Here is a 12,470-nt window from a genome sequence, read left to right as displayed (position 1 = left end):
GAAAGGAGAAACATTGATGTGAGAGAGACACATTGAATGGTTGCCTCCGGCATGCACCCCAACCAGGGCTGGAAATCAAACCCCAGACCCCGCGGTACACGGGCCAATGCTCTACCCACTGAACACTCCAGCCAGGGCTGCTGAGTTGCTTCTAATGAAGGCATTGGAAGGTTACCATCTAGGCAGCATGTCTTGGCCTTCTACTGGGAGACTCAATGTCCCCACACCATCAGCAATAATAATGATCGCTAACACTGTGTGTGTGGTTCCAGATGTGACCTACGAGGTGGACTTGAGAAACGAGCCAGCCATGTCGGTCACCATCGAGCCGAGGCCCGTGAAGCTGAGCCGCCGGTTTGTGCCCGGCTGCTTCGTGTGCCTGGAGTCCCGAACCTGCAGCGCCAACCTCACCCTGACGCCCGGCGCCCTGCACCGCATCTCCTTCCTCTGCGACGACCTGGCGCGCCTCTGGGTGAACGTGGAGAAAACCATAAGTACGTCCCCCCGCGCCCCAGGCCGCGGGCTCCTCTCCCACCCTGCCCCGTCTCCCTGGCGGGGCCCACGGGGTGGGGGGTAAAGAGAATGACCACAGTGTCCCCCACGGTGCCGGGCGAGCAAGGGCCACCAGGAAGCAAACCAGGAGGTGGAGACCAGCCGCCTCCGCTGGAACGTGCATCCTTCACAAGGGCCGTGGGTGACCCGGGTCTGCTCCCGTCTCCTCAGACTCCCTCTGTGAAACCCCTCCTCCTGGTGGTGGCCTCCCCATCCTCTCCCCTGCATGCCCCCTGCTTCCGCGATCACTGCCCGCTGTGGTCTCCCACGGGAGACTCCGAGTCTGGAGGTCGGTTTGTCTCTTTTTTTGTCGTTGTTGTTGTTATTAATCCTCACCCGAGGATATCTTTTCCGTGGATTTTTAGAGAGAGTGGGAGGAAAAGGTAGAGACAGAGAAATGTTGATGTGAGAGAGACATCAGTTGGTTGCCTCCCACACATGCCCCACAACTGGGGGTGGGTATCGAGCCTGCAACTGGACGGGAATCGAACCTGTGACCCTTCAGACTCTCTTCCTGTGAGCCAAACCGGCTAGGGCTATTGCATTTTATCCCTCTAGCCCCTAGCAGGGCTGGCCATGTGCTAGTCACGTAGTAAAATGTGTGATGAAGGGGCAGCCAGACCCACAGGCACCTCCCTGCAGGGCCCCCGTGATCTCTGGCGAGGATGCTCTCCGAGTCTCCTCCGGTGCAGGAGCCGGGCCACCCCGTAGGAAGTGGCAGAGCTGGGATGCCAGCTGAGACCCCCAGCTCCAGGCCCTGCCGTCCCCACCGCCCAGAGCTGCTCCCATAGACGGGACACTGGGCAGCAGGCCTGGGCCCCGCCCACCTGGCACTTAGCATCTGAGACACAGAGGTGATAACCTGACAAACAAGAAGAGAAAGTTCAACCCTAAAAACTCGCAGAGAGTTGGTCTGCCAGGTCAGGAAGAACGTGAGAGAGCAGGGCGGGGAGCTCCAGAGGGAGCGTCCGGAGCCGGAGCATCGGGGACAGCGTGGGAGGAAGGACCAAAGGGAACAGCCAGGAAGCCCGGGGCTGACTTGAGAGCTGGGTGGATGCTCTTGCTGTCTCCTCCCGGCCTGGGTACCACGAGCCCCTCTTTTCCAGGCTGCGCGAACCACCCGTACTGCCCCAGGAGGTCCTACTCCCTGCAGGTGCCCAGCAACATCCTCCAGCTGCCCGTGCAGCTGCATGACTTCTCCTGGAAGCTGCTGGTGCCCAAGGACAGGCTCAGCCTGGCGCTGGTGCCGGCCCAGAAGCTGCAGCAGAACACCCAGGAGCGGTTCTGCAACACCAGCTTCAGCTACCTGGTGACCAGCACTGGCGCCGGCCCTGGCCAGGACCTCTACTTCGGCTCCTTCTGCGCCGGAGGCGCCATCGAGCAGATCCAGGTGAAGCAGAACGTCGTGGTGACCCTGCGCACCTTCGCCCCAAGCTTCCAGCAGGAGCTCTCCAGGCAGGCCCTGACCGTGACCCTCATACCCCACTTCAAAGGTGAGGGCGTCTTTCACCCCCTTCCGCCTCCAGGCCTCTCTCGTGCGGGCGTTCCTCCCGTTTTGCTTTTGTAATCGTCTTACTCCAGTTGTCAGATTGAAGAGGGCCAATAGCTGAGAGGGCTGGTCCTCACACCAGGCCTTGGAGTCCTGATCCTGACTCCGCCATTAACCTGGAGTGGAGAATTCCAAGGCCCTGCGACAGGGGAGGGGAGGGTGGATGGCAGCAAAACATATAATCAGATCCGAGTCTTTCCTGGAAGCTGGCAGAGCGTAAGTTAGAACTAACCACATATTCCCGAGTCCTGGGTTATAAAAAAAATCCTTATGATAACCTAAAAAATCCTTATCCTCATAAAAAAAAATCATTTTTATGATTCTGATTTGAGAATTCGGAATGCAGCATGGAGAGCGCCGGAAAGGAATGCTGGGAGAGAGAAGGATCTAGAACTCCAGGGTCCCGTTTTCCTGGAAGAGTACAGTGAGCTTCCGTGTCCCAGGCAGGAAATGAGGTCGAGATTAGTCACGAAGGTGTCTCTGGGACTCTGCGTGGCTGGTTTTAAAAGTCCCAGTCCCCATCACAAATCGCCCGAGAGGCAATCGGAGTACTGGCCACGGGCTTTCTCTGAGGTTTACTTCACTCTCGTTCTCAGGCCTGAGTGTGAGGGAGAAGAACCTGTGGCGGCAGATGAAGGTCAATCTGGGTTGCTGGAGATCTTTAAGGTTATCAGAGAAACTCCTTCCGGGGAGTTTGTGAAAGCGACACACTCATGGGTGTGGAGCGTGCTGCGTGTTTATCTCCCCTGGGGGTCAGGAGCAGATTAGCTGACAGTGGATGTGTCAGAGGCACTTCCTGCTTTGCAATTCCAGAAATCTTCTGAGGACCTGACAGGTTTTTTAGTTTGTTTTGTTTTGTTATTTTTAGAGGGAGTGGAAGGGAGAGAGAAACATTGAGCAGTTGCCTCCCGAACAAGCCCCCATTGGGGATCGAACCCGCAACCAAGGCACGTGCCCTGGCAGAGAATGAAACCCACAGCCTTTCTGGTGTACGGGACAGCACTCCAACCAATCGAGCCATCCAGCCAGGGCAGGTTTTAATCTCAGAAACGGAAACCGGTGTATATCCATCCCACCGTGGGGCACAGGAGAATGTTAGCGATGTAGAGGGCATTCCTGAAAGGAAGCTGAGGTGACCACTAGCTTGGCAAACTGGCCTGTTTTCTGCTTGTTGGTTTTGTTCGTTTTGGGGTGTTTTTTTCCCCCCCCTAAAGACTTGAGCACCTGATTTGACTGAGACTCTAATCTTGTGCTGACCAATTCAGTAGCCAGGGGGTCACCTGTGGCAACTTAAATGTAAATTAACAGTCAAGAAAGTTTGAAATAATTTAATTTAAAAAAATAAAATAAAACACAGATAATAATTTAATTTTTAAAAAAATAAAAAATAAAGAAAGTTTGAAATGTGGTTCCTGCATCACACAGAGCACGTGTCAGGTCTTCAGCAGACACGTGTGGCCGTGGCTACTCCCGTGGACGGTGCAGATGAAGGACAGAACGCTCTGTCGGACAGCTCTGGTCGTGTCCCTTGACCATCTTCTCCCTGCCACGACTTCTTCTCTCCCCTCTCATGGAAACGTCTGTGTTCCTTCTCTTCCCCTCCCTGCAGAGGAAGGTATTTTCACGGTGACCCCGGATATGAAAAGCAAGGTCTACCTGGTGACCCCTCACCGGGAGCGGGGCCTGCCGCCCCTGGCCTCGGTGTCCTGGAACATCAGCGTGCCCGGCGACCAGGTGGCCTACCTGACCTTCCTGCGGGAGCGGACCGGCCTGGTGTGCCAGACGGGGCGCGCGTTCATGATCACCCAGGACCAGCGGACCAAGGCCGAGCAGGTGGTCAGCCTGGAGGACGTGCTCCCCAAGCCCAGCCCCCACCATCACAACTTCTGGGTCAACATCTCCAACTGCAGCCCTGTGAGTGGCAAGCAGCTGGACCTGCTCTTCCAGGTGTCGCTCACCTGGAGAACGCTAAGTAAGGGCCTTTGGGGTTTTCTGGGGATGTTAATGGTGCACATTGGTGGCTGAGGGGGGAAGGAGCAAGCCTGGGAGGTGAGTCAGAAAACATAGCTTTGAGCCCTGGCTCGTCCATGTATCTGTCAGCTATTGGGTCAGTAGTGCTGCATAACAAAACACCCCGGGACTTAGTGGCTTAAAAACAGCCATTATTATTGCTCAGATGGTGGCTGGGCAGTTCTGATCCGAGCTGGACCCGAGGGCAGCATGTGGGTACAGAGGGCGAAGGAGTGGGTGGCGGTCATCTTTGGAGACGATGTACTCTAGTCCATCACAGACCTAATCCCACACGTCTCCCCTTTTCTCTCCCCTCCACACCCCCGTGTCTCCTCAGATATGACTGCCATCCTCATCGCCGTGGTGGGAGGGAGCGCCTTGCTGCTGTTGGCCCTCGGACTCATCATCTGCCTTGTGAAAAAGAAGTAGGTGGACTTTCTCCGTCTTCAGCTGCTCTGACAGCCCCTTGGATCACAGTGACCGATCACTAGTTATGGGCCTTTTTGCTTGCTTCCCATTTCCCTCCCAAAGATAAATGTTAAATCATATTGCCAGATAGGAAGTATACTTAGAGGGGGAAAATATCCCATACCTAGCAGGGAGGAGGGAAGGGACAAAAAGCCAAAATACAGGTGTGGTGACATATGAGCCTGCAGTGTTGTTGTTTTTTTTGCGGCAAGGGGGGGGGGGTGGTTTTGTTTTTTTGTTTGTTTGTTTTGTTTTAAATTCTTTTAAAAAATATATATTTTATTGATTTTTTACAGAGAGGAAGAGAGAGGGATAGAGAGTTAGAAACATCAATGAGAGAGAATCATCAATCAGCTGCCTCTTGCACACCCCCTACTGGGGATGTGCCCGCAACCAAGGTACATGCCCCTGACCGGAATCAAACCTGGGACCTTTCAGTCCGCAGGCCGACGCTCTATCCACTGAGCCAAACCGGTTTCAGCAAGCCTGCAGTTTTTATACAGCCACCTCAGCACAAGTCCCCTGGGCCCATCAGACTGTGAGCATCGTGGGGGTGATCTCGGTGGGGTAATGGCCACCTGGGCCTCGCCAGTCCAGCCCTGCAAACCCCCTCCCTCCATCACCTGAGCTGGAGACAGAAGCTGGTCCTTTTAAATATTCAGTGAGCACAGTCGTTTTTAGGTTCAAATACTGAGCGATTTGTGGGACGTGAGGGAGACACAGTCTCTTCTCCCACAGCCCGGGGGGTGCAGGGACCTAAGTTCCAGCAGGGATGGGCAATGGTGCCCGTCTACGACCGCTGTCTTCCTGACTGTCTCGCGCCCTCTCTCAGCAGGAAAAAGAAGATGAACAAGGGCCCAGCCGTGGGTATCTACAACGGCAACGTCAACACCCAGATACCCATGCAGCCCAAGAAGTTCCCGAACGCACAGAAGGACAACGACGCCCACGTGTACGCCGTCATCGACGACACCATGGTGTACGGGCACCTGCTGCAGGACTCCAACGGGTCCTTCGTCCAGCCCGAGGTGGACACCTACCGGCCCTTCCAGGGCCCCACAGAGGACTGCCCTCCCTCCTTCCGCATCCCCTATTCCAAGGTCCCGACTGTAAAGCTGACCACAGAGGAGTCGTCCCCTGGCTTCCCTCCCGAGACTGACAGTGAACCCTACACCTTCTCCCATCCCAGCAAGCGGAACGGAAGCGACGGGAACACAGACGTCCCCTTGCTGGATGCCCACGAGCCAGCGGAGGCTGGGGAATAGCTCGGCCCCATCCCAAAGACTGTGCGTAAAGCAGGGCGCTGAGACGCCCTGTAGGGTGCTCATCAGAAATCCTAAAGAGGAGGAACTGTAGGGAAGGAACAGCAGGAGGTTTTCCAGGACACAGCCAACTTCTGATTTCCAAGTGGACTCATTCCGATGATGAAGACGTTGAAAATGATGAGTTCTGGTCTGGATACAGTCGTCACGGCTCGTGTCCTAAACTCGGTTGGGTTAGACACCAGCCCGTAATGAGAGAGACGTGTGAGCCACCCTGGTACAGGGTTGCAACTAGCCCCGGATTGGGGTCTGGACCCCTGTGTGAGGCGGGGGCACACCCTCCTGACACGGCAGGAGAGACTACACAACGATCCAGCCCACCGGTGCGCTTCCTTTAGCCAACAGTCTTTTTTTCAGAATTGATTATTAACATTTAAAACGATAAAATGTTTACATACCAATCCAGATCCTTAGGCCTGGCCACACTGGGGCTCACGGCCCCACCCAGCAATGGCTGCATGGAGGAACAGCGCCACTGCAGCTGGGCCATCTGGTCTACCAGCTCCCACGGTTCCCACCACGGCCTGTTGCCTCCCGCGCTGAGGCTCATTGTCTGTTCCCAGCAATCCGCATCCCCACAGAGTTGCTTCTCCCATAATGAAAGGAGACATTTGGGACCTGTATCTCGGATCAAATGGGAAGACAGGCCTCAGGAACGTTTTCTCACTCACAGGCCACAGCCCTGGTGGACTGTAGTTGCCAGCCCGGCTCCGGTGGGCGTCTGTCTGCCTTTGGGGGCCCTGCCCTTCCTGGGAGGACACGGAGTGTGCTCCCCTGGGAGGGCATGGAGTGCTGAGTCATGTCCGCACAGCCCCAGGCTCAGTCCTCCCGGGGCAGAACCCCCTTTGAAAAGTGAGTGCGCTTCCTTGAGTTCGGTGAGTTCACCTTGGACTTGTTCAAGCGGCGGCTGGACTTGTTCCCATGCTACTTTGCCTCCATGGAAAGGAGTTCTGCAGTCTCCTCTGTGGTGTGTATTCCGAGGCCTCTTGAACTCTTTCCAAAAGGAAGAGATTGGGGTGTGTGTGTGTGTATCATTGTGCCCTCAGCGCTGCTCGGCCTATGGCACCTTTCTCTTCTGAAAGGCTGGCTCCTGCTCAGTCCCTGGTCCCCGATCTCCTCCCCCCGAACCCCCCGGCCTTGGCCTCCCAACCTGAGTTGCTGACGCTCCCTGTCATTCCGGAGCAAAGCTGTGGCGTCCTTCCCTCCACTGAAATCGCACCGTTGTTTAAAATCACCTGTGGAGCCCTGGCCCTCCATTCCCTACCTCCCCTCGCCTCCTGGTTGGCTGGGTGGGTGCTCTGCCTTCAGCCCCAAAGCGTGGCTGGCCGTCTTTGGTGTGGCTGTCACCGCACACATCCCCTTGAATGACAAGGGTCCCACGTGGCCATTTCCTTCTAACCGAGCGCGCCACAGCGCAGGCCGATTCGCCGTCTTCCGAGACCCGGCTGGATCTCACGTGTTCTGAAGCTGTGCCTCCTGGAAGGTGCCCGCCCGACGTGCTCCCGGCTCCTTCCACCCCAATGCTTAACTGGGAATAATTTATTTGTTATCGTTTTTAAGTAGCATTTTATTTCCTACACTTTTTTAAATAAACACATGAACAACAAAAGGGCGTCAGGTTGTTGAAATGCATTGGCTCTCTGTCCCTGGGTCAGCGGAGGCCCTGGAGTTCCCTGGTTCCCTGGGGCAGGCTCGCGTGGGCTCAGCAGATGCTGGGGCAGGAAGCCGGCTGCGGCTGCCGGTGAGTCACTCAGAGGCCGGAGCTTGTCCCGTCCTGTTCTTGTGGAGGCCACCGTGAGCCGCACCTGACCCCCCACAGAGGCCTGGGGCCACCTGAGCAGAAGTGAAGGGAGGGTGGAGGGAGGGGGAGCTCCAGGTGGGCCCCCACCACCCACCATGCCCTGGGAAAGGAGGATGCATGTTGCTGTCTGACCACCCCAGACCTGAGCTCAGGAATGTGCTGTGAGCTAAGGCTCCTCATCCGTGGACCGCGTGAAGGGGCTTCACAGCGTGGGGGCTGGCTTCTGAGAGCGAGAGTCCCCAGCTTTAGGGCGTCGGAGCCGCCGGTACTTTGCCTGTGGGGTCTTTATTCTGTGGGCGCCTCCATCGGCCGCCCAGACTTAATGGGAGGAAGCAAAGCTGCCAGGTCTCGGTGGGAGAGGGGTGAAAGGATTTGCAGCTGCCTTGCTTTAAAATTAATTTTTAAGCATTTTATTGATTTTGGAGAGGAGAGGGAAACATCATTGATGAGAGAGAATCATTGATCAGCTGCCTCCTGCACGCCCCACACTGGGGATCAAACCCACAACCCAGGCATGTGCCTTGACCGGGAATCAAACCATGACCTCCTGGTTCATAGGTCGACTCTCAACCATTGAGCCACGCCGCTGGGCTGCAGCTGCCTTTAATACTCTACAGTGGGGCTGGGGAGATCAGAGCCCAGTGTGAAGGCCTTGGACAGCACTGACCATGTTCGCCTCTGGGCCACACCCCCCTCTACTGCCCCTTGACCCGGATCCTGTACTTGATCCCCAAGCTTCAGTCTTTGGACTTCTGGCCTTGTATCTCTGCACACTGCCCCATGGGTTCCACTAACGTCCTGGCTGATAGCTACCTGGGTGCCAGCTGCATGTTTTCACTGCCTGGAGGGTTTCCCACTCACATCCCCCTTGTGCCCCCACCCGTGCCACCTCTGTGCCCTCTCTGGGCTTTGTGGAGGCAGCTCCTCCCCGGTCAGGAGTGTGCACTGCCCAACCCTCTCCCCATCCTCTCCTGCCTTCAGACCATGCCTCCGAGGGACTCCTGCTCCCAGGAGAGGGGGTCATATTTCACACCTGCGTGGTTTCCTTTCTGTCCAAAGTGTCACATCAAAGCACCCTCAGCCAAGCAAACAGTTCCCAGGGCCAGCTGCTGCCTGTTTGGGGGTCCCCCAGGCTGCTTTGGGGCTTCAGAGGAGCCGATGAAGAAATGAGGAGGTGTGAGCCTCCATAAGCCCCCTCCTTGCCTCTGGGCCATCCCATGAGTTACTTCTGCTCTGGCGGCTGGCAGCCTACAGCATCTTCCGCAGCCTGGGAGGACTGTGTTCACCAACACAGTGATAAGGAGCAAAGTGCGTTTATCGGCGTAAAGGTCTGTGCTCTGAAGAGAACAAAAAGAGGTTCTATAAAAGCAAACCCCGCCTTGTGGTTTCCAAGCTCGTGCCTTTCCCTGCCCCTCCTCTTTCCCCGATGGCGGCCTCCTGAACGCTGAGGGTCCCCGGAGACTCGCAACCAGGCAGCAGTGGGCAGCAGCAGCTCGTCCCAGGCTAACCCCGTGACCCTGACCCCAAGGCCCCTTTTCTCTGGCTTCCCATGAGCCAAAGCAGCTTCGTCTCCATCCTGTTGCTGCTTCTGCCCTAAGCCCTGCCTTGCCTCACTGTCCCCAGCTTTAATGAACTTACTCTCAAAGTCACCCGGATGCATGTTGTGAGCTCTCTCCTGTACAAGGTCAGGAACCTACACGCCACCGGCCGCCCTAAGTGGGCCTGGACGCACGCACCGGTCCCCTGGCCAGTAACAAAGGGACCGGACCCTGCTCAGTCCTTAATCCTAGGGCCGGGGGTGGGGAGGGGTCCAGCGGCTCCTTGGAGCTCGGGGAGAAGCGCCCGCAGTGGGAAGGGCTGCTCAGAAAATCATGTTATGGTTGTTATGTAATTTGAGGGGGAAATATATTTTTAGCTGTAATCCATGTCTACAGCCCCGTGGGGGAGAGACGAGAAGCCACTCTGCCTCGGACTTGGACTCAGCGGGGACTTTGGACCTAGGCTGGCTCCCTGGGTCTCAGGAGACCAGCAGGGGCCAATTCTAGTCTTTTCACGTGGCACTAATTGCTTGGCTGCCAGCCACCCGCAGGGCCACCCCCGGGGAGTGGTGTGCAGGCCGAGCACCGGAGGTAGAATCCTTTGCTGTTTCTGGGTTAAGTCTCTTTCCCCACCTTCCACCTCAGGACAGCCCTTCAACCCTCTACCAGCGCTGCTCCCTCACCCCACCCACACCCCTGGGGGCTGCAGCCACCCAGGGCCAGCATGCAGGCTAATTGCCATGAGTCTTTCATCTTAGTAATTGTTACCTAGTATACCTTCTTTATTTTATTTTTTAAAAATATTTTTTTTTTATTGATTTCAGAGAGGAAGGGAGAGGGAGAGACAGAAACATCAATGATGAGGGAGAATCATTGATCGGCTCCCTCCTGCATGCCCCATATTGGGGATCCAGCCTGCAACTTGGGCATGTGTTCTGACCTGGAATTGAACTGTGAACCTCCTGGTTCGTAGGTCAACACTCAACCACGGAGCCACACCTGCCGGCTGGGCTATACCTTTTGAGTTACAAGACAAATATCTCAGTTGGTCCCACAGGGAGCATTGTGCCTGGCACATACCAACTCAACAAATTCCAAATTGAGTTGGTCCTTCTAATCCCCCCCGCTGAGAATAGTACAGCAGGATGTATCTTCTTTTCATTTAAATCATGAGACACAAAGAATGTGTGACTTAGGCCTAAAGCCCTGCAGCAAGAACCCAGGTAGGCTGATGGGGCCGACTCCAGCCTCCTGTTTCCCAAAGTGAGCTGATGAGAAGCTGCTGTGGCTGTGATTTACTTGGTATTTCCTGCTCCCGATGGCACAGGCCCCCGTCGCTGTAGGGCAGCCTTCTCTGGGACCTTTGTGTAGGGATTACTAGGACTCAGGCTCAGGCCTGTTCCCCTTCTTTTGCTTAGAAGCTTCTTCCATAAGGAAAATCACCAATGAGTCAAAGAAGCTGTCTAAAGTCACCAAAGGAGAATGAATCAGTCTTTTGATTCAGAGAGCTCCATTTTCCCGGAAAGCTGAACATTCTTGAGCAATGGGCCTTTCCTTTGCACACAGACACTACCTGGGACCCACAGAAGGGAGGCCGCCCCTGTGGCCCGGCCCACGTGTCACAAATCTGCACCTAAGCCAGCCTGCACTTGCGGGAATCGCCTCCTTGTTGAGGAAACCTAGTATACCCCTGTCATAATCCTCCAACTCAGCGTTAGCTAGCTCACCTTACCCCACAAAACAGGGTAAGGAACCTAGCCCTCCATGGAGGGAGGGCAGAAAACCAAGACCTGCTGGTCCTATAAGGAAGTCCCCTCCTCCTGGCCAGCATGCTTCCACAGGGCCTCTCCAGCACTCCGGAAAACCCGTTCCTGCCCGCATCCCTCGGGAAGAGTCCTCCACTGCTGATGAGCCGCTAAACTCCCCAGCCCGTGGGGTCAAGGACATCGAACCCGTTACTAAATTGTGCTAATTTTGTCATTTGACCAAAGAGGGAGCTGCAAGAAATAACTCGTCCATCAGACTGGACTGAGGAGGAGCCTGGGCGGGGAGAGGATTCCTGTGACAACAGTGCCGTCGGCTGCAACAGCTCCACCGGCCCCTGCCCCTCTCGTCCCGTCGGGCAAAAAGACAGACAATGTCCTTTCCGAGTCTCCCAGAGGATCGTCTAACACAGTGGTCCGCAAGCTGCGGCTCGCGAGCCACATGCGGCTCTTTGGCCCCTTGAGTGTGGCTCTTCCACAAATTACCACGGCCTGGGCGAGTCTATGTTGAAGAAGTGGCGTTAGAAGAAGTTTAAATTTAAAAAATGTGGCTCTCCAAAGAAATGTCAGTCGTTGTCCTGCTGATGTTTGGCTCTGTGGACTAATGAGTTTGCCGACCACTGGTCTAACAAGCCCTCTTCCAGCCACGTCAGAGCTTGAGGGAAATGGAACTAGACGGTCAGGGTAGATGTCCTTTTGCAGAAAACGGACAGGTTGCAAGTGATTTTGTCAGGGAGAGATGCAAATGAGCTTCGTCCCACAGGAAAGAGAAGATGGTTTTACTGCTTGGAGGACATGAGCCAGTTGTGTGTCTTAACTTTGCCCTCTTATTCTACCATCACTTTCCCCGCTGGGTATACTTTTACTATAGATTATGATCTTCAGAAAAATAAGTCTTGCGGGCTGTGTCTTTTCTAAAACAAGCTGCCGCCTTCAAGAGAAAGAGAAAAACGTGATTCTGAAGCGCTCAGCAATTCTGCTCCCCACGGTCACCCACTCAGCGCTCCGGTGGGCTCCCCGCACCGCAGCCAGGAAGGAATGGAACAGAAGAGGGAGACACAGCAGGAACTTCCCCATCCTGATGGAAGGACCACCTGTTTCAAAGAAAGGATTGGAGGAAGAGGAGAGAACCAAAACCGACTCAGGGGAGGGCTGGGGGCCCTGGGGGACGAAGGATACCCCCATGTGGGGCATCCCCCAAAGGTTTAGACAGAGTCTTGTCTCCTCATCCAGCAGCAGAGGCCGAGTTTGTTCAACCGGGGCTGTGCTGGCTGAAGACCCGCTTACCCTCCAGCACTGGCGTGTCAGCCCTCCGAATGCGCTGTGTCCTCTGTGTCCCAGCACAGTCAGACACTGGGATGCCAACGGGAGATGCCTGCACTGAACACCCGGTCTGTAGAGGACTGGCCACATAAGGACGTGAGGGAACTTTCTGGGAGATGGAAATGCTGTGTTGTGATGGAGAGG

General features: G+C 55.6%; 1 protein-coding gene across 1 annotated transcript in view; it reads left to right on the top strand.

Moving 5' to 3' along the window:
- Positions 1–7,498, top strand: part of CDCP1 (CUB domain containing protein 1) — a 31,204-nt gene extending 23,706 nt beyond the window's left edge. The window contains exons 5-9 of the mRNA XM_084902041.1: positions 273–494; positions 1,659–2,045; positions 3,711–4,073; positions 4,449–4,536; positions 5,412–7,498. Of these exons, the coding sequence (XP_084758167.1) occupies positions 273–494; positions 1,659–2,045; positions 3,711–4,073; positions 4,449–4,536; positions 5,412–5,844 (1,493 nt within the window). The 3' untranslated portion in view covers positions 5,845–7,498. The remainder of the gene's footprint in view (positions 1–272; positions 495–1,658; positions 2,046–3,710; positions 4,074–4,448; positions 4,537–5,411) is intronic.
- The last annotated feature ends 4,972 nt before the right edge of the window (positions 7,499–12,470 follow it).

The sequence above is a fragment of the Pipistrellus hanaki genome, assembly GCF_964339955.1.
Source record: "Pipistrellus hanaki genome assembly, chromosome: 13".
NCBI classification, from domain to species: Eukaryota; Metazoa; Chordata; class Mammalia; order Chiroptera; family Vespertilionidae; genus Pipistrellus; species Pipistrellus hanaki.
The sequence above is the reverse complement of the archived record's forward strand: the minus strand, read 5'-3'. Positions and strand labels throughout refer to the sequence as shown.